The sequence below is a fragment of the Hippopotamus amphibius genome, chromosome 9 (genome assembly GCF_030028045.1).
Source record: "Hippopotamus amphibius kiboko isolate mHipAmp2 chromosome 9, mHipAmp2.hap2, whole genome shotgun sequence".
Classification (NCBI taxonomy): Eukaryota; Metazoa; Chordata; class Mammalia; order Artiodactyla; family Hippopotamidae; genus Hippopotamus; species Hippopotamus amphibius.
The window spans coordinates 127,336,488-127,359,552 of record NC_080194.1 but is presented as its reverse complement, the minus strand read 5'-3'; the positions used below and the strand labels follow the sequence as shown (position 1 = coordinate 127,359,552).

The window sequence follows — 23,065 nt, the reverse complement described above, 5'->3', positions numbered from 1 at the left end:
GAAAACCCATCAGGATAACAGTTGACCTTTCTGCAGAAACTCTGCAAGCCAGAAGGGAATGGCAGGATACACTGAAAGTCCTGAAAGAGAAAAACCTACGGCCAAGAATACTCTACCCAGCAAGAATCTCATTCAGATTTGAGGGAGAAATCAAAAGCTTTACAGACAAGCAAAAGTTAAGAGAATTCAGCACCACTAAACCAGCCTTACAACAATTATTTAAGGAATTTCTCTAAGTAGGAAACACAAGAGAAGGAAAAGACCTACAAAAACAAACCCAAAACAATTAAGAAAATGGTAATTGGAACACACATGACAATAATCACTTTAAATGTAAATGGATTAAATGCTCCAACCAAAAGACACAGACTGGCTGAATGGATACAAAACCAAGATACTTATATATGCTGCCTACAAGAAACCCACTTCAGACCAAGGGATACATATAGACTGAAAGTAAAGGGATGGAAAAAGATATTCCATGCAAATGGAAGTCAAAAGATAGCTGGAGTAGCAAGACTCATATCAGACAAATTAGACTTTAAAATAAAGACTATTACAAGAGACAAGGAAGGACACCACATAATGATCAAGGGATCAATCCAAGAAGAACATATAAAAATTGTAAATATCTATGCCCCCAACATAGGAGCACCTCAATACATAAGGCAAATGCTAACAGCCATAAAAGAGGAAATTGACAGTAACACAATAATAGTAGATTTTAACACCCCATTTACATCAATAGACAGATCATCCAAACAGAAAATAAATGACACACAAGTTTTAAATGACACATTAGACCATCTCGACTTAATAGATATTTATAGGACATTCCATCCAAAAACTACAGAATACACTTTCTTCTCAAGTGCACATGGAATATTTTCCAGGATAGATCACATCTTGAGTCACAAATCAAGCCTTGGTAAATTCAAGAAAATTGAAATCATATCAAGCATCTTCTCTGACCACAACGCCATGAGACTAGATATCAATTACAGGAAAAAAAACTGTAAAAAATACAAACACATGGAGGCTAAACAATACGCTATTAAACAACCAAGAAATCACTAAAGAAATCAAAGAGGAAATCAAAAAATATCTAGAAACAAACAACAATGAAAACACAACAACCCAAAACCTATGGGATGCAGCAAAAGCAGTTCTAAGAGGGAAGTTTATAACAATACAGTCCTACCTCAAGAAACAAGAAAAATATCGAATAAACAACCTAACCTTACACCTAAAACAATTATAGAAAAAAAAAAAAAAAACCCGAAGTGAGCAGAAGGAAAGAAGTTATAAAGATCAGATCAGAAATAAATGAAAAAGAAATGAAGGAAACAATAGCAAAGATCAATGAACCTGAAAGCTGGTTCTTTGAGAAGATACACAAAATTGATAAACCATTAGCCAGACTCATCAGGAAACAAAGGGAGAAGATACAAATCAACAGAACTAGAAATGAAAAAGAAGTAACAACTGACACTGCAGAAATACAAAAGATCATGAGAGACTACTAAAAGTAACAATATGCCAATAAATTGGATAACCTGGAAGAAATGGATAAATTCTTAGAAAAGTACAATAGAAAATATGAAAAAGAAATAGAGAAAATGAACAGACCAATCACAAGTATGGAAATTGAGACTGTGATTCAAAATCTCCCAACAAACAAAAGCCCAGGGCCAGATGGCTTCACAGGCAAATTCTATCAAACATTTAGAGAAGAGCTAAAACCTATCCTTCTCAAATTCTTCCAAAATATAGCAGAAGGAGGAACACCCCCAAACTCATTCTACGAGGCCACCATCACTCTGATACCAAAACCAGGCAAAGATGTCACAAAAAAAGAAAATTACAGGCCAATATCACTGATGAATATAGATGCAAAAATCCTCAACAAAATACTAGCTAACAGAATCTAACAGAACATTAAAAAAGACCATGATCAAGTGGGGTTTATCCCTGGAATGCAAGGATTCTTCAATATACACAAATCAATCAATGTGATACATCATAACAACAAATGGAAGGATAAAAACCACATGATAATCTCAATAGATGCAGAAAAAGCTTTTGTCAAAATTCAGCATCCATTTACAATAAAAACTCTCTAGAAAATGGGCATAGAAGGAAATTACCTCAACATAATGAAAGCCACATATGAGAAACCAAAAGCCAACATCATTCTCAATGGTGAAAAACTGAAAGAATTCCCTCAAAGAACAGGAACAAGACAAGGATGCCCACTCTCACCATTATTATTTGACATAGTTTTGGAAGTTTTAGCCACAGCAATCAAAGAAGAAAATGAAATAAAAGGAATCCAAATTGGAAAAGAAGGAAAACTGTCACTCTTTGCAGATGACATGATATTATATATAGAAAACCCTAAAGACTCTACCAGAAAACTGCTAGCACTAATTGATGAGTTCAGTAAAGTAGCAGGATACAAAATTAATGCACAGAAATCTCTTGCATTCCTATACACTAACAATGAAAAAGCAGAAAGAGAAATTAAGGAAACTCTCCCATTTATCGTTGCAACAAAAAGAATATATTACCTAGGAATAAACCTGCCTAAGGAGGCAAAAGACCTGTATGCAGAAAATTATAAGACACTGATGAAAGAAATCAAAGACGATACAAACAGATGAAGAGACATACCATGTTCTTGGATTGGAAGAATCAACATTGTGAAAATGACTATCCTACCCAAAGCAATTTACAGATTCAATGCAATCCTTATCAAACTATCAACGGCATTTTTCACAGAACTAGAGCAAGAAATCTTACAATTTGTATGGAAACGCAAAACACCCCAAATAGCAAAGCAATCTTGAGAAGGAAAGATGGAGTTGGTGGAATCAGGCTTCCTGACTTCAAACTATACTACAAGGCCACAGTGATCAAGACAGTATGGTACTGGCACAAAAACAGCAAGGAAGATCAATGGAACAAAATAGAGAACCCAGAGGTAAACCCAAGCACATATGGGCACCTTATCTTTGACAGAGGAGGCAAGAATATACAATGGAAAAAAGACAGCCTCTTCAATAAGTGGTGCTGGGAAAATTGGACAGCAACATGTAAAAGAATGAAATTAGAACAATTCCTAACACCATACACAAAAATAAACTCCAAATGGATTAAAGACCTACATGTAAGGCCAGACACTATAAAACTCCTAGAGGAAAACATAGGTAGAACACTCCATGACATACATCAAAGCAAGATCCTTTTTGACCCACCTCCTAGAATCATGGAAATAAAATCAAGAATAAACAAATGAGACCTAATGAAACTTCAAAGCTTTTGCACAGCGAAAGAAACCATAAACAAGACTAAAAGGCAACCCTCAGAATGGGAGAAAATACTTGTCAATGAAGCAATGGACAAAGGATTAACCTCCAAAATATACAAGCAGCTCATGAAGCTTAATACCAAAAAAGCAAATAACCCAATCCACAGATAGGCAGAAGACCTAAATAGATATTTCTCCAAAGAAGACATACAGATGGCCAACAAACACATGAAAAGATGCTCAACATCACTAATCATTAGAGAAATGCAAGTCAAAGCCACAATGAGGTATCACCTCACACCGATCAGAATGCCATCATCAAAACATCTAGAAACAACAAATGTTGGAGAGGGTGTGGAGAAAAGGGAACTCTCTTGCACTGTTGGTGGGAATGTAAGTTGGTACAGCCACTATGGAGAACAGTTTGGAGGTTCCTTAAAAAACTAAAAATAGAACTACCATATGATCCAGTAATCCCACTACTGGGCATATACCCAGAGAAAACCATCATCCAAAAAGAAACATGTACCATAATGTTTATTGCAGCACTATTTACAATAGCCAGGACATGGAAGCAACCCATCAACAGATGAATGGATAAAGAAAATGTGGCACGTATATACAATGGAATATTACTCAGCCATAAAAAGGAATGAAATGGAGCTATATGTTATGAGGTGGATAGACTTAGAGTCTGTCATACAGAGTGAAGTAAGCCAGAAAGAGAAAAACAAATACTATATGCTAACTCATACATACAGAATCTAAAAAAAAAAGAAAAAAAATGATACTTATGAACCCAGTGACAGGGCAAGAATAAGGATGCAGATGCAGAGAATGAACTGGAGGACATGGGGTTGTGGGCGGGGTGTGAAGGGGAAGGTGGGACGAAGTGAGAAAGTAGCATAGACATATATACACTGCCAACTGTAAAATAGATAGCTAGTGGGAAGTTGCTGTATAACAAAGGGAGATCAACTTAGAGGGCCAGGACAGGGAGGGTGGGAGGGAGTCACGGGAGGGAGGGGATATGGGGATATATGTATAAATACAGCTGATTCACTTTGGTGTACCTCAAAAGCTAGTACAAGAGCGTAAACAGTTATATTCCAATAAAGAGCTTAAACAAAACAAAACAAAACAAATCCATGATGAACAGACTCTCAAAATTTACATAAAGAAGAGCTGGGCTGAGCCATATTGCATCCTACAGCAGAAGAAAAATGAATAATATTCATCTTGATGTAAAATTTTGATATTATGTTGATCATGGACCTTTTTCCATTCATTTCCAGTTTTTAAAAAATACAGTAAGGCCCCTACCTACGAACGAGTTCTGTTCCGAGAGCACATTCGTTAAGTCCAATTTGTTTGTAAGTTCAACAAAATTAACCTAGGTACCCAACTAACACAATTGCCTACATATCGATGCTTTTACTCTTGCTTCCGGAATTCCTGGCCTTGAAATAAATATACGGTACTACTGTACTCTACACAGTACTGTACAGTAAAGTACACAAAAGCACAACCACTTGTAGTGGATGCACAGACACAACAATGTACCCCAGACACGTGAACTAACTTACGTGACTGGACATTTGAATGCATGTTTGTATCTTTGGAAGTTCGCAACTTGAAGGTTCATATGTAGGGGACTTACTGTTTTGTGTTAAAATGTTATTTATCTTGATGACTGAGTTTTTTGGTGCCTCTTTAAATTTTGTCTGAAGTGAGTGCCTCACTTGCCTTGCCCCAGCACTGATTATTCTTTTAAGCTATTCCTCCAGAAAATATTAGAAAAAGCCTCTCAGAGGCCACCATGAAAGGGTGAGTTACTGGAAAGAGAGAAAGAAGGGCACGCTTCTTTAAACCAATGTATCAGTAACACAAAGACCTGTTCGTGCACCTTCTATTAACTGAACTCCACCTACTGACATTTTCTGTGTTGAGCAGAAGAAAGAAGAAGCCATCAATTAATTCAGGCTGTCACTTTAATTACAGAAAGCAATGGAAATTCTATCAATTACCTAAAAGTAGAACAGGGCAAACCTGATTTATGAATGTTTCTGCCACTTAAATCATTGTTTTATGAATTCCACACAATTACTTCCATAAAATCTGCAATCAATACATCAATTAAAACTTTGCCACTACCACTTGCCCTTGAGTTTCATAAAAGTTAATCAAGGAGGACATGCTTTTGCATTTTGATAACATTTAGGTTCTTGAGCATTTACCTGGGATATCAGATTTTTTTTTCTGTTGTCAGGGGTAAAAATTTCCAGGGGGCGAATTAATAGTCTCTTCCTTTTACCTTAAGATTTGTTCTCACATGGATCTAAAAGTTCAGCTGTGGCTTCTGTGGAACTGTGTGAAAATACACCTGTTTGCATGGATAAGCATATGGGACTATATAGAAATTTGTGCTGGGAAATGCTTTTCTGGCCCTTGAGAAATAAAACAGGCATCTGTGTGTCAAGGGACTTGCTAGGGACTGAATTGTGTCTCCCCCAAGTTCATATGATGATGCCCTAACCTCCAATGTGATGGTATTTGGAGATGGGGTCTTTGGGAACTAATTAGGTTTAGATGAGGTTCTGAGGGTGGGGCTCTCATCAAGGAATTAGTGTCCTTATAAGAAGACATACCTGAAAGCTTGCTCTCTCTGCCATGTGAGGACACAATGAGCCAGGAAGACAGCCCTCATCAGAACCGACCATGCTGGCACCCTGATCTCATACTTCCAGTCTCAGAACCATGAGAAATAAATGTCTATTGTTTCAGCTGCCCAGTCTATGGTATTTTGTTGCCTGAGAAGACTATATGGTGCTAAATAAAACTTGCTCCCAGCAGGGAATTTGTCATTTAAAATGAGGTCTAAAGCTGGTAACAAAAACAAGGACAGATATATTTACCTACACAATTAAAAATATAGAGTGGAATGTAAATAGAATCAAATGGCCAACATGGGAATTATGTTTGTAACATCTGTGATATTCGTAGATAATGTTTCTCACGAATAATTACCTCTTGATGTGAATTAAAAATAAAATGAGCAAAACTCGGAAGAGAAATGGGCAGATGTGTGTCAAACCCGCAAGAGGTAATGTCCAAATGACAACTGTGTGAAAGATGATGTTCCTCACTCAATGAAAGGCATAGGCAACTATAGCAAACTAGATGCTATTTTTCACCCACCTGGTTCACAAAATTTAAAAAAAGAGCAAACTATGCAGGGGCTGGCAGAACCATGGGAGGCACCACAACCCTGTGTTTGGGAACCTCGATGTGGCACTTGGAACACGGCTATGTCACCGTGTATGTAACGATGTTTGTTGCAGCCTTTAAGGGAGAGGCTGAAAAAGAAGGAGCTTGAATTTCTGTGGACAGAGATGGCTGCACGAACTCTGACCATCCACACCAGGGAACAGCATTAAATTATCAAAAAGGCTTAAAGGGAGATAGTGAAAATGTGTTATTAAGTGAAACAAAATGTGATCAACGTGTGTAATGTGCACATAATAAGGATGTTACTGACTCCCTTCTGTATGAAAACAAAGAGCTCTCACCCCGCATTTCATGAGTGTATGTCCTTCATTGTTATGGACAAAATGTGAAAAGATACTTACCAGGGAGTCAATATGGATTATTTGAAAGGCGTGTGTTTGGGGACAAGTTGAAGGATATTACTACATTATTCCATACAGGTGTGTGTATGTGTGTGTGCGTGTGTGTATTTGTCGGCTTCCCTCATTACGGTGAGCACATGCTACTTTTGTAATTTACAATCTATTCATAAAACTATAAAGAAAACAAAGTAAAGCTGGTAATATTTACCTATTTCTGGACATTACTCCATATGGAAATAAGGATCAATGAGAGCCAGCTCTGCTAATCCAAACCGGGAAGAGAGTGTTACCATTCACCAAACCAATGATTTACCTCTTGATATTTCAGCTAAGTAAAATGGAGGTAATGTCTTAATTTGGAAGAAAGGTGATATGCTCTTTACCTTCCTATTTCTACCTGAAGCCATTTTTTTTTCAGGTCAGGTTTAAGGATGCCTGAAGATACACTAAACTGAAAGTAAATAAATTTAAGGGCTCTCAAGAACTGTTGAATATAACTTGAAGACCTTTAGAAGAGGGAGGGATTCACCACTTACAAATGTTAGTGCTTGATTTGTGGGGAGGGTTTGAAAATAGTTGAACACTATCATGATTTCAGATTCAGGCATTTTCTTGGATCAGATTTGTTATATATGAACTATTTCAAATGTTTCTCAAGTGTATAATTGTTTAACAGACAAATAATCTGCTGCCAGTATATTTGATTTTGTTAATATTTAACACATCTACTCAAATTTACGTTTATCTAAATTTACCATTATTTTGTATTATTTGGAAAAGACTAATAAACTCTCAGCCTGAAGCCGTTTTTGATAGAAGCAACCACTGTATGCAAACAGTGTGGACAATAATATAGCTGGTGCACTTCCCCCAACAGAAGGAGCCTCGGGACCCCAACTCTGGAAAGGGGTGGGAACCTAGCAGGTCCCCAGCCCTGCCCCCACTTTCGCCAGCCTCTCTGTTGAGGGGCTGCATTGTTTGCTACTCAAAGCAAAGCATAATGTTAATTAATTAATTACAGTTATCTGAAAGTCGGTCAAATAATTTTATTTAATTAGTTTAACTTAGTTGATTAAAGGTTAATATTTTTAAGACAAAAATACTAATATTAAATGTTTTCCGTCTGGTCCAAGGTGATCTTGCCTAATTCTCTGGAGTTTTGATCAGACTTCATTTAAGCCTGGTACACTAGGGATGGAAGTGATTTATCAGGACATATAAGAGGATGTGTGATATTCTGGGACACAACTTGAACTGGGGTTTCACACGAGGATAAAGTTTGGGGAAAAGGAGGAAATACTGGACTCAGTGGGGGTGCAATGGGAAAATCTATGGGATTAGGTTGTACTGACATTGAGCTCTGAGTGAAAATCTTTCTCTTAATGCTTTCCTGTCCTGGGTCATATTATGAGGATGATCTCACTTAAAGGGGGAAAACCCACTATGCAAAAATGCATCTTAAAAACCAGATAACTTCAGTAGGAATTATTTTCATTACAGACTAATTCAGCAGGGTTCCTTTAAAAACCATCTCTCCTACTGCATTTAAGGGTGTTATTTACAGATGATTAGCTATTCAGCTAGGCAGAGGGGCAATTTAAGTCTAAAACAACCAAGGCCAGCTAAAGAGCCATGGAAAAAAGTACAAACTCAGGAGTAATCCTGGAAGTCTGCAAACACACAGAATCCAATTGACAAAAGTGTAATTGACACATACCTTGCTTTCAGGAGCACAGCTGTTAGATAAAAATGAGAAACACATGCATTTTCAAGTTGAAACACTGGTGTAGCCTAAAAAGAATTCTGAGCTGTGAGGGAGCCTCAGCTTTGGGGAAGAAGGCTGGATTCTTAAAGAAAAAAGAGGCCATGCCTCCAAGACTAGGCACGTGGCTATCAGCCCTGTGTATGTCAGACCTGGAGAAAGGAAAAGAATCTCAGGTGACTGTGTGTGGGTCCCCAGACTGTGTGTGTGCGTGTGTGTAAAAATGAACCTTTACTTTCTGGCTGAATTATTTATAGAAAATAGGGTGTGACTTTGTACTAGGACATACACCTTAATCTAGAAGAGAACATATAAGCGACTATTCCAAAGAAGCCAGCTAACTGCAAACAGTCTAGCTCCAAAAGGCATTGTTGACTCTGAGAACTAGAGCAGAAAGGAAGTCTCAGCAACATGTCTTAGGGAGGGAAGGGTCATCTTTACACTCAGAACCATTGCCTCAAGATGGAAACTTGGAACCCAAGTGCATAAGGCGGGTTCTCAGGGTTGGCTGCCCTTACAAAACACCAGTTGAGCTTGTCAATCTGAATACCATCGCTTAAGGAACTGACAAGCAAAGATCCTTATTGCAAGAAACTAGTTTTTGTTTTGCTTGGTCATGGGGTAGTAGGATTAGCTATTTATTAATTGTTTTCTTTAAAACTATGATATACTAGGTATATATAAGGACACTTATTTTCTTTAATATTTTTGAAAAATTGCTAGCAACCTAAGTACCCAACAATGCAGTGGGTGGATAGATTAAAATATAATATCATTAAACAATAGATTATTATGAGGCCATTAACATATTTTCATGAAGTGCATATGACATGATAATAAGTGAAAATAATAGGATGAAAAATGTGTAGGTAATAAGACAGATTGTGCAATTTAAAAATGAAGCGTGTTGGACACACGATACAGTTTCTATAATTATTATAAATTTTTACTTTGAAACTCAGGGGAAAAAAGTCTAACTATAAACTGTGACATGATATTGCCATTTTGTATTTTCAATAATAAAATGGACCTTTTAAATCAGAGATCAGCACACTTTTTTTTTGCAAAGAGCCAGAATATCAGTATTTGAGGCTTTGGTGGGCCACTTACATCTGTCATACATTTATTTTTTTGTTTTTGTTTTCTTTTTTAATCCTTTGAAATATCTACGAAGCCATTCTTAGCTCACCAGCATAACAGAGACAGGCTGGGGGCTGGATGTGGCCCTTGGGCTGTGGTTTGCTGATCCCTGCTTTGGATGATTTTATTTCCTCTGTATGCTCTATCTGTTTTAATTTGGAGAATTTGTGACATATTTCCAAGTTTGACATTTATGACACATGTTTTCCCCAAGTCACCTTAGAATAGCTATACCGATTCAAACTACCCTTTTCTGGACTTAATTTGTTTTGTTCGCGTCTATAAAGAAAAGTGAAATATACATACAACATATCATCGTAGAGAGCCACACTGTCCAAGATGGGAGCCACCGGCACCATGTGGCTACTTAGAGTAACATTAATTAAAATTAGAAGAAATTAAAATTTCCATGCCTCGGTCCCATGAGCACGTGTGCTAAACTGTGCAGATATGAAATACTTCACTTTAGACGACAATCTATAGGACGACAATCTTAAAGAAAACCCCGAATAATACTCTGGGACTAACCCTATGGTGAATTTTGGGGTCACCCTCTCTCCTACGGAAAATAAAATTTATGGAGAAGGAGGGACAGGTATTTACAATGGAAAGGTGATGAGATTTAGAGTCAAATGGAGCCCGAAAAGCAGACAAAGACTGAATAATCTCCCCAAGTTCAAAAAGAAATCTACCATATCCTGGCTGTGTGATCCTGGGTGAATCACTCCACTTCTCATTGCCCTCCATTTCCTCAGCTGTAAAGCAAACATTATAATACCTACCTGGTGCAGATTTTGAGGATTAAACAAGGTTGAGCCTGTGAAAATGCACAGTAGCTTTCTAGTTCTAGAAGATATACGCAAACAATTTAGACTGGCTCAAATGGGACAATGTTTATAAATTCTGAAAGAACCATTTCTTGCCAGTATAGTTAGATTTTGGCGTCTCGGTCAACAGGGAAGAATACCTTGCATTTAAGGAATGTCCAAGCTTCTGCTGAAGAGTATACTCTGCTTGGGAGAAACAACTGGCTGTGCCCATGACCTGATGCCTTCAGGGACCCTCAGGGTTTTCATCACCGTGATGTCTTTGGCTTCCCTGTGTCTGCTTCTAACCTTTGCCCCCGTGGCGAAGAGCTCGGTTTGTCTCAGCCTTTGGGAACTGAGACACTTGATCTTGGTACATGGTGATGATTGCCCTCTGCCTCTCATCCTCCCAATTACCCTCCACCTGCCCCCTCTTCCAGCCAAACTCAGAAGTAGCCCACCTGCCCTCTGGCCCCCAGACTCCCTTTTGATCCCAAAGGGGAGCCACTTGGCAGTTGTGGGGATTCCACAGGGTGTAGACACAGCATATGGAATAGACGGTAAGGTCTCGGCTGGGCCACGGTACTTTGAGGAGGGGCAAACCAGCTGGAGAACCACGGTGGACTCAGCTAGAACTTTTAATTCTTCAACCTGCTCTGGGAATTGGGGTGGGGGTGGGGCATTCTCCACCCTGGAGGATCCATCCCAGGCAGAGAAATCCTTGATTTTTATCTTGCCAACACTGTGATCTCTATTCCATGTTTATTTTTGGTCTCCTCCCCCTAGCAATTCATGGCTATAATCATATCTATTAAAGTGCTTTTTTATTATTCCACCCCTCCCCCCCCAGCTAAATGAGGGAGAACCACATTTTCTTCTCATTTCCTCCTCCTCAGTGGAATCACAAAGGATAATATAGCCTTGCAGACAAGTCACTGGCCACAGGCTGGTAATATTTCCCACAATGAGGAAACTGTGCCCAAGATCACCAACGAGCACCTTTTGCGAGGGTAGGGTGCCACTTGGATGGCCTGCATATTTTATTTCAATGATTTTCATATTGATTTGCAAAGCTGTGAGAAAAGGCAGGCAACAAACTATGGTTCCCCCCCCCCCCATCCCCCTGCCCCCAACCCAAAGCCCCACGTCCCATCCTTTGGCCCCAATCCTGACAAAGGTCTAACAACGAATGGCTGGGACAGCTGGGAAGTGAGGATTCAGACGTCATGAGCAGAGGGGTTAGATGCTAAGGCAACAGGGAAGAACGGAGACATGCTTATGAGAAGCAGCTTCACCTCGTAGAGAGCCACAAGGGAGGGTGGTGCAGAGGGAGGGGGAGAGAACTTACATGGCAGGGAAGGTGATTGGACTCAGATTTATGTCACAAAAACAAAAAGAGCCACGAGAGCGGGCTTACTTGCGGAAGTATATACAAGTGAACTGGGGGCACTGTACATGGAAGATCCCTCCTGGTTTGCTTGGCACAACAGCACGGTGCCTACGGAAGAGAGAGAGAGAGATGGTATCTGGTCTGGGAACAGGCACGCTACACTCGGGAGCTGATGGCAACGCGAACGAGAAAGGCAGAGAAGTGAAAACACAGCCACACCCGCGCGCAGGATTGGGACACCCGGGGGAGCCCCCTGCCTTAGCCGAAGGGGATTGGTAGGAGCCCACCCGCCCAGCCCACCACGCATATGTCATTCTTTTTCACATGGGGTTTGGGTCATGGAGTCTCGGTTCAGATCAGGAAAGGAGGCAGCCTGGCATACTCAAAAGGGAGCTTTAGAAATAGCAGAGAGAACTGGACAAGTTTGACTCAGATATTACTTAGCTGTGTGATCTCAATAAGTCACTGGACCTCTCTGTGCCTCGGGATTCCCATCTGGAAAATGGGGGTGAATATACCTACCTCCAGGAAGGGTTATGAATCATATTACTGGAGATGCGGCCAACTGAATAAATGGTAAGCACATACATTGATATGTTTAAAGAAAACTATTCCTCTCCCCCACTTTAGTTTTTCTCAATCAGTTCTTCAGAGGAGGAACAGAAGCAAGGCAGGGAAAAAAATAAATGCAACTTGGCCATCCTGGGACCCACGCTGGACTCAGGTGAGACCACCTTTGGCTTCTGCGTTTCCAGTTTCTTCCCTAAAGCTTTCTCTGCCTTCCAGCGGAAGAGGCTGCTTCCTGAGCCTGCAGACCGTTGCTGCACTGGAGTGATGACTCTCCTCCCCCTGATTTAAAGCAAAGAGCACTGGGCTTATCCTTGCAAAATGGAATTTTACAGCGGGGAAGAGCAGTGGAATCCTGAGATATTGCCTCGATCTATGACATCTTGTGAACAACACCCACTCCAAGGATGACCAGAGTCAGGAATCTTCAGGGTATCAGTTCTGCTCTCCGGCTGCCGTGATGCTCAAACTCAAAGACTTTGAGAAGAATGAGAGAGTCTTTTGAGGACTTGCAAGCCCATTACTGATGATGAAATGGGTTCCTGTGGTTTCCGTCCCCTTCCGTGGCTGGGCAAGGTCGGCCACCTCCACTTGTTCCTGTTTTCTCCTGTCATCACCGCCGCTGGGAAGCAATCTCCCAGGAGAAACAGCCGTGACTTCCAGTCAACTCACCTATTATATCCTTGGAGCCTTGCCCTTGGGAGGGTATCTTTCCCAACGTTAACAAAAGGGAGTTAGAACCTCTAGAGTGAGCGGGAGTTCTCCCCAATAGAGAGGGGCTGCCATATGATGGCAGTAAGAGACAGGAATCTTTCCTGAACTTCAAAACCAGACGCACTTCCAAAGGGGGTCTCCAGGACCACCATTGTTCAGGTACTGAGCAAAAATAGAGGGGTCACATGAGGAGGACTGAAAAGGTTTTCCCAAATGCTACCCTCTGTTTCCTGTGTTTATCTAGATTCTGTACATTACATCGAGGTAAAACAAAGACTCTATTAAAATTCTTAAGAGGATTTTAATCCTCTTCCAACATCATGAGGTCAGCCAACTCCACCCAATCTTTGACAAGGAGAAGTAGCCCAGGGACAGAAGTTCTATCTGAAGGGATGCCCCCTAATCCTTCTTGCATTTAAGCTGCTGTCCCATGCTTATAGCTGGAGAAGAGCCCTCCTCTTTCCCCTCCTCCCACAAAAGCCTGGCTAGAAGAGTGAAATTAACTAATCCTCTCTGATAGTAAATAAATTGAGAGTCTGGATGGGCCAGAGTCACAACTGACCATTGCTAAAGTGATAGTTCTTTCTCCTTTCTACTTTATTTAAACATAATTTATTGCCACATAGGAGATGAGACTTCACATGATCTAGTTTCTCCCGAGTAAGTTTTTCCACTTCTGGCAGGAAACCAGCATAGTTACAGGGATTAAGAGCAAACAAACCAAACATGCCCAGATCATAGGGTGCAGGACCTAAAAGCAACCCACAGGAGGCAGGATACCTGCAAGAAAAGACATGTCCTAACTTCTATTCTGCTTTATCAGGGAAGCTCCTTCTGATTTTGCAGGGGGTTTCTGCAAGCTTGTGTGTAGTGCTAGAAATCTTAGAGAGAAACTAATATTTCTATAGGATATACAGAGAGCTACCAGATTGGAATCTTCTGGGGAGAAAAGGGATCCAGGCAGGTGGATCGTGAGAAAGCTCCCTGATTAAAAATCACTTTAAAAATGAGATCTGAAGTTTCTTGGGGTGCCTGGGTTTCCAAAGAAAAATAATATAATTGTAGCAAAGACATATCCAGAAGGGCATTTCAGTATTATGCAGTTAAAACCTTAGGGTCAGTTTTCAGTACTATGCTTTGTAATTTCGTGAATCCCACTGGTACACAACAAAGATTCTCTCTAGAAAACTAAATCCTGGAAGTGCATACTGATGCTTTCCTAATTTTCCTACGCTGTGGATCCTGAGAAAATAGACTGAAATAACTTTGGATGTCCTCTTTGTAGCAGGAAAAAAAAAAAATCTTTATGCAATGATTTTGACCTTTGTAAAACAAAATCCATACCGTCACAGGACTTGGTTTTTATTTTACCTGAAAACATCCCCCAATTCAATTTGCAAAGTACTTATTGTATGTTCTCTTAGTACTTTGTGACCTTTTCTTAAAAGAAAGCTTTGCATTAAACAAAACCGCAGGGCAGAGAAGAACACTGTAACCTCCATGCATTTTTTTGGGTGGGGGTCAGTAATGTGTGTTTGTTTAAAAAAGTCAGTCAAATAGATAACAGGGTATAAACAGCAGTATGAGGAGTATTTACAAGGTCATTCAAGGCACTTTGTGATAACCTATATGGGAAAAGAATCTAAAAAAGAGTGGATATATGTGTATGTATAACCGAAGCACGTTGTTGTACTGCAGAAAGTAATACAACATTATAAATCAACTATACTCCAATAACATTTTTTTAAAAAAAGGCACTTTGTGATACAACATCGACTGAGCTTTCTAATGAGTCTCCCAAACTGAGTTTTTGACTTGTGCCCCAACGTAGACCCTTCACCTCCACCAGGAACTGTCTATAATCATGGCAACATCCTGTATTTCTCAGACTTCCCTGCCTTTGCTTATAAATCTCCTTAGAATTTAACGATGGCAACTGTGTTCAATTTTTACCACTATCCACCCATTCCTTAACCAGGAGAAACCATTCATCAATTTCAATAGCATCCTTTCCAATTAGCCTGGAATCCTCAGGGCCATTCTTAAGACAGTTTCTAGGCAGTTACTACCATTAGATCAGTGTTGGTGGACAGGATGAAACCTCTGTCCCATTCCTGCTCTTACTGTTAGGGTAAACATATGACATTGACCTTTCTTATGTCAAGCAGGGTTGAACACTGGCAATTACACATGGTTCAATTGAAAAGAAAATGCTCTTCTCCACCTCAACACTTCTACATTGTTTAAAAGTCACCTCTTCTCAGTCCCAAGGAGTTACTTAATTACTCCATCTTCTATGCTCATATCTCACTTTAAAAAAAAAATCTCCCTAGTAGATCCTTTGATACATTGTATTACATCTTTTTATTTACATATTTGTCTTAGCTACCAAGAATCCCCCTGGATCCAAACCAAATCATACTCATCCTTTTATCCCCAGCTCCTAGCAAAATACTTGGTCTTCAGAGGGATTAATGAATATGATTGAATTATTATGTTTCTAAAGACCTCTTCATTTCTATTTTCTTTGCTAAAAATAGTGCTTTTCCCAACTGATGTTTCTGTCCCTTTTTTATAGCTGGGAATTTGCATGCCTACAGCTCACACTTGTCTCCTCCTCTTTTCTGGTTCTTTGAAGGCTGACTCATCCAGTTTAAGTGAAACCTGGGCAGCCTGGTCGCTTGTTTCCTGGAATGTTGATGACTCTATCTGCAGCTGACAGGCACTGGGCTCCACATGACAGACCATGATCTGGGGATCAGCAGAGACTTTTCCAAAGCCTGTCACGCTCACTCGCTACTCAGAGTGCCACAATCGTCAGCATCCCAAATTCTGGCAAGATGTGGGTCCCCAGGGCCGCTCTCAGGCTGGATTTGGCATCTCCCCCGGGGCAGGATGAGCCAGGATCCATGCCTCGGATGGGGCAACGCAACTCTTCCTTCTCACCTGGAGACTCCCCACTGTGTAGAGGACCATTCCTGGCCCCTGGAGGGGCAAGGTGAAGCCCAGTAGGGGTGTTTCCTAGCACAGACAAGAAGGAGAAAGTATCCATATTTTTATTTTATTTTTTTACTCTACTGCCAACCCTTAGGCGAAGAACTTGGGCTCAAACCAACTGGAACAAGGGGGCAGTTTCATACCTCCAGGCCTTTGCACAGGCTGGTTCTTCTCCCAGGAAGCTCTCCCCTCCCCTGAGATAATTCCCCTCCCTTCCCACTTGGCTCTGGCTTCTCCTCCTCCTAGAAACTGGATCTATTTGCCTCCACCTGGCCAGGTTCAGCTTCCCTCCTCTGCTTTTCCAGATTGTGTTGCAATGGTCTTTTTAACAACTATCTTCCCCATGGATGCAATGAACTTCAAGAGGTCAGGAATCATGTCTTACTCACTGTCCTATCCCCATGGGTCCAGGGATCTAGGCTCAGAGTCAGGAAGCAACTGAGGAGAGAAACTACAGAATGGGTTTCTGATAGGCAGCCCGGTCACAGGTCCAAGAAATAAAACTAGAACATTAAAGGGAAAGGAAGAAAAGAAAGGCTGTTTTGCAATGGCTGCCCTTCCATTTTAATACCAAATGGGCAGAGCTACAAGACAGTCCAGTGTGAATGCCTAGGCTCTTCCTACAATTTCTGAATTAAAAAAAAAAAGTCAAACAAACATTCCAACTGCATAGCAATTGGGAGTGACTGATTCACTTCATTAGCTCCAAGAGGAAGACGGACTGGGAGATTTGGAGAAGGATGCTCTTATCTCTGTTGAAATGAAAGAAAAAGCAAACAAAGACTCAAAGAGTAACAATGACAACAAGACTTTATAAACTATCTAACAGCCAATGAGAATTCAGGAGCATCTGCTGTGTGAGGTCTGTGTGGGTCACGTGGTCCCTGTTCCTCCACAGACATCTAACAGGTGCCAGTCCAGGGTCACCTGAAAACAGAGGTCATTGCTGGCATCCTGCTTTCCTGAAGTCACTTGGCTTATGTTGGGGGTCCAGGGCACGCCACCCCAAAATGTGCCTCAATGGCATATTAGTTCGTTTGAATTAAAGTAACTTTAAAATATTGAATCTTCTCTCTGCCTCCCTGAAAGCAGGAAATAAACCTTTCATGTGAAATGTGCCATCCTATCTACTGGAAGTAGAAAGACGCCTTTATCACCAGAGGCAGGGAATTCCGGGCTGAGAAGCCTGCATAGACACACGTTGTGACTTCTTTAATTTACTACCGCAAGCTCAAATCAAACTCTGTTTAGATTCTTTACTAATTCAGCATCCAAAGCCTACATTTCTTTGTGCTGTCAATTCCTCACACATTTATTGTCTCTTTGTCTAAAGAGTATAAAAGCTGCCTGCTTTGCCCACTTCTTAGGTTCCTGTGTGCACGTATTAAAATTTGTGTCTTTTTCTCCTGCTCACGGGGCTTGTGACAATTTTATTATTAGACTAGCCACAAGAACTCAAGAGGGTTGGAGGGGGAAATTTTCCCTCCCCAAAGCCTAGTAACTCTAGAAAGAGGGCTAAGGGGAAAAATCCCACAGGCCAATGGTGAGTGAATGGAGGGGATCATTATAGAGCTGCCTCCCTGTCTCCAGTGCCCGGCTTGGGAATGATGGAGCCATTTTTCATTCATTCAGCAGGTGTCTATTGGGACCTACTGTGTGCCCTCTATGCGGTTCCGGGGTACACCTGCTGAACCCCATATGCTTTTCAAAAGGTCAGCTCTTTTACTACTTATACGATCCGGAACAAATATATACACAAGAAAAAGAGAAAAATAATTCTGAATATCAACCTCAAGTCGTAGACAACATGGTGAGTTACTTTGCTTGCTGAGATAAATAAAATTTAAAAGTAATTTTGGAACAATTTTTATTAGATGTGATGCTTATGACTTTGGCAAAATATTTATTCCCTATTTCTATGATGTATTGCCCTCATAACTAAAAATGTTCCAGAGTAATAGGAATCACTCCTGCAAATAATATTTTGATTTCATATAAAAAAGAAATTTTTATTCAATATTTCCCAAGGAGTGTTTACACTGCATCGGTCCCTCCCTAATAAGAAGGGTCAGATAGTATTAGTCCTTTTTTATAGATGGAGCAAAAGGAGGCACAGAACAATGATGTCATTTACAAAAAGCTTTACCATCAATCAGGGGCAAACTCCAGGTGAGAAACCAGCTTTCTGTGTTCCGCGACCTTTGCTCACTTTCTCAATGAATCCTTCCTGCTTCTATGGCTGCTGAATGATTTTTAAGTTTTTTATGTTTAATTAGAATAAAAGTAGGAAAATGTTGGTTATGATTGAAAGAACAAACTGTGAGCTAGGGAGAAAAGGAGATTTCACTGACACAGAAACACACAGACTTCTTTCTTGTAGGAGCGGTAATTTAAGAAAGGGGGTGGTATCACCCAGGGTTCTCACAACTACCTGCATCCCCAGAATCCCCTGGAGGGTTAGTTAAACACAGAACCCTGGGTCCCATTCCCAGTGTTCCTGATTCCATAGGTCTGGGGCTGGAGCCTGGGAACTTGTTCGTGGGTGAGTCAAACATTACCGCACCCCAGTTATAGTAAAACTTCTATAAATGCTACAGCCAGAGTGTGGATAATTTTTGACTCACCCTCGTATGTTTCACAAGTTCTTGTTGAATCTGGGGACCACACTTTGTGAAACACTGGAGAAGAGCCAGTCCCTCAAACCTCAATGCCCTAAGTTCTCCCCTCCCTTAAATCAGAGGTTTTCAAAGCCTCCAGAGTTTAAGAACCACATGGGGAGAATTTGAAGGGGTGCAACTTCCCAGGCTCAGCCCCAGGGAGTGTGACTCAGCGGGTCAGAAATCTCCGTTTCCATCAGCGACCCGGGTGATTCTGCTGCTTTGCAGATGCACTCAGAGTAAACCGGGGCCGTAGGTCATCACAAATTTAGAAGAAAAATGAAAATGGCTAAATATATCTGGTCTGAGTACCTCTGGGCAAAGAGGTAGAATTTATTTACTCTTGATCTCTCCCCTTTTGTCCTTTGACCAGTTTTGCCTTTGCTTCGGAACATTTCAAATGAAAAAGTGCACCTCACTTCTAGTCTGAGCTATTCTGTCAAAGTCTCTGGAGGCAGGCTGGGGAAGAAGGCACGCAAAACACCAATTACGTAATCCTAGAGAGGTCACCCTTGGTTTCCCATCCAGAAGAAGACATATGCACTCCTGCTCTACTGTATGGGCTGAGTGGTGTTCCCTCCAAATTCATACACTGAAGTCCTACACCCAGTACCTTAGGATGTGACTGTGTTTGGAGATACCATCTTTGAAGAGGTAATTAAGGTAAAATTAGGGTAGAAACTAATTCTTATAACTGATGTCCTCATAAGAAAAGGAAATTAGCACACAGACACAGAGGGAGGACCATGTGAAGACCAGGAGAAGATGACCATCTACAAGTCAAGGAGAAAGGTCTCAGAAGAAATCAAATCCTGCCAACACCTGGATCTCAGACTTCTAGCCTCCATAACTGTGAGAAAATAAATTTCTGTTGTTGAAGACACTCAGTCAATGGTACTTTGTTGTGATAGCCCTACCTTATCATGAACCTTGCCTTGCGGATCAATGAGGAGGTATCATGAGGGTTCCCTATGAAGCATCATATAAGCATCGAACTTCTGTTCTACTTAGAGACCTGGGGGGGTTGCCATGTAGTCCCTGCCAACGGAGGTTACTGCTTCCAATTGACAAATTCATCCAAAGCCCCGATGGGCTGTGGACAATTTGGGCTTTTACAGTTACACGTTTTTGAACATAGACTAGCATTGAGCTAATCCATGTAAGAATATTTTCACAGCTAATACCTAAAGCTTTTATACATGCCTGAAAGATGAGCTTCTCTGAAGGGTTATGGGAGCATTTTAAGTACAGAGGTATTTGCATTTAGGCACAGAGGCTGCAGAAAATGTTGCATGTATGTTTAATTCTTATAAATCAAATCATGTTTTAATTGTGCCAAGGGGTTTCCATATTTACAGGAGCCCTGCAGTGAATCTGTCTATAGTGTAAATAACCCCTCTTTCCAATTTATTTGGTAAGTTTTGATTTTCCTATTTAGAAAGAAACACTTTTCATTTTGACATAATTGCAGAAAAAAAGTTGCAAGGATATCAGACATCAGATCTCTGTACAGCTTTCTCCCTGATTCTTTATTGTTTAAAAAACATAATGACTCACTTGACTATTTTCTTATTCTCCTACCTCCAAAATTTAGGCTAATAGAGGCTTTTACAGAAAATATTTGATTGACTCAATATGATAATAAATACGTATATCGGATCCTCGAGTGTTACAGTAGCAATTCCAAAAATTGCTTACTGAAGACCTGCTAAGTGCCAGGCAAACCCTCTCAATGGTTAATTTGGATTATTCGCTACTCTTAACTCTATAAGACAGGTACTACTATTATACCCATCTAATGGAGGAGTATACTGAGATATAGAGAGTTTTAGGATCTTGCCCGAGGTCACACATACAGAAATATTGTGGTGCTGAAAGCAAAATAAACCAACTAGATTCCTGGACCCATGGATTTAAGGCTAATCTTCTAAATCAGGTGCAGGCAAACTACAGTCTTTTGGCCAAATCTGGCCTACCACCTTTTTTGTATGGCCAAGAGCTAAGAATGATTACATTTTTATATGGTTGAGGAAAAAAAAATTCAATAGAAGAATGATATTGGGAGAAGTGAAAATTATATAAAATTCAAATTTCAGTGTCTATCAGTAAAGTTTTATTGGCACACAGCCATGCTCATTCATTTGCATATTATTTATGGCTGCTTTATGCTACAAGGACAGAGCTAAGTAATTGCAACAGAGAATGCATGACCTACAAAGACTAAAATATTTGCTACCTGGACCTTCACAGAATACATTTAGGGACCCTTGTCCTAACATCTACTGTTTGTGTGGAACAATACTACTACTAATTGTCTCTCAGGACAGCATTAGCCCTTCCCCAGGAAACTGTCACTAAAAATTTCAGAGGTATCATTTTATCAATACTCTGTCAAAAATTTAATTTAATTTTAGTTTTGTTTAAAAATGAATATCCAAAACAATTTGAAGACATGTTTTTTCAATACTTGCCCCAAATTTCTTTTTAATTAATTGTTGTTTAAGACAATGGAACAAGGAGAAGTATGGTCCCATAAGGTATTTGTGGAATGATAGCAATTAAATTACAACAAAAACAATGAAAATAAATTTTATTTCCTAAGGCATTTGGCCTTCTGGGTTATGGGTGTCAATATATAGATAAGGGCCATCCTAGAGGCTTGCTTCTCAAATGCTAATATGCACTGAATCAATGGGTGGGTGCCCTTTTAAATGCAGAATCTGATCTAGTAGGTATGGGATAGGGTCTGAAAGTCTACATTTCTTATAAGCTCCCAGGGGATTCCAGGCTGCCAATAACAGTAAAATGCTTATATAGGGACCATATAGGCAATCTTAAGTACAGGTGATATTAATAAGACTGACAGTTAAGATGCCACTGAGCTTCTGGTCCTGGACCAAGTATGTACCAGAAGCACTATAACTTTTTTTCTCATTAAATCCACAAGGAAACTAAGGCTGAGAGAGAGAAAAATATGAGATAAGACTGAAATCTGAGCCAACTTTGCATGACTCCCAAAGCTCAGACTCTCTCATGAAGCTTATCAGTGGTGATACTTGGTCCTGAGTCGATGAAATATGCTCTCCACCCTTGGAGTGGTAAATATCCACCAACACCATTCCAACAAAACCATGTCTAAAGATTCTGCAGTCTTCTGTCTGAAAACACCTGATGTTAGCTAGAAGGTCCTATCTCCTTTAAGAATATCTGTGCTAGGGTTTTAAATCCAAACAAGGAAGCCTCTGGGCAGGATGTATCTTCTGTAGATAAGAAAATCCCACTTGCAAGATAGAAATAAGATATGGAGGAAGGAAACACAGAGGAGAAATAGTGAACGCTTAAGCTTGGATAGTGTAGCTGGAAGGGCATGGGCTTTGGAAACTTTTAAGCTTAGTTTTGTTTTCCAGTCTCACTGACTGTAAGTTCATTTGACTTGTCATTTACCACCCCTAAGCCTCAGGTTTCATATCTGTAAAATAGGTACAAAACTATCTATTTCATCGAGTATTGTTGTAAGGATTAGAACTATTCATGAAAGTGTTTGGCAAATAGTAAATAATCAGTAAGTGATCTCAGTAATAATAATAATGGAAACAGTAATTATTATTTGGAATCTCAAACTATGGCCCGTTGGAGATTTATTTTGTTCTCTCTCCCTTTTTTTTTAAGAATGGAGTAGCAAATTGATAACTACTGTGCTGTTTTGATTGGCCACCAACATAATGCTAAATATAATAGAATTAATGGAAAACGTCTTACAATTGGGAAATAACTGCAAAACATTTAAATTTGGGAGTTTTAATGTTATAGGACAGATGTCTGGCTTCTCTTGAGGAATCAAGAAATGGGTTCTCACAGGTCTGGGCTAGTGTTCCTGCCTGGCAAGGCGACTCAGAGTGATGGGAAGAAGCTACCTCTATAATTGAGACACGTCCCCTCCAATTTGCACATTTCACTTACTTATCTCACAGCCTCCTCCTAAAGATAGTTTAGTGTGCAATCTCTGCTCTGGAGAAAAAACAAATTATAAATTGTGCTTTGGCTGAAAACAGTGGAGTTTACAAGTCTCTGCAAAGAACCTAGATGGGCCTCT

The 23,065-nt window shown here is 40.2% G+C and overlaps 1 protein-coding gene across 7 annotated transcripts in view; it reads right to left on the bottom strand.

Annotated features, from left to right (window-relative positions):
• RBFOX1 (RNA binding fox-1 homolog 1) overlaps positions 1-23,065 on the bottom strand; it is a 386,334-nt gene that overhangs the window by 76,128 nt on the left and 287,141 nt on the right. For all 7 annotated transcript variants that reach the window (XM_057748889.1, XM_057748888.1, XM_057748892.1 and 4 more), the window contains exon 8: positions 12,065-12,145. In XM_057748889.1, the coding sequence (XP_057604872.1) occupies positions 12,065-12,145 (81 nt within the window). The remainder of the gene's footprint in view (positions 1-12,064; positions 12,146-23,065) is intronic.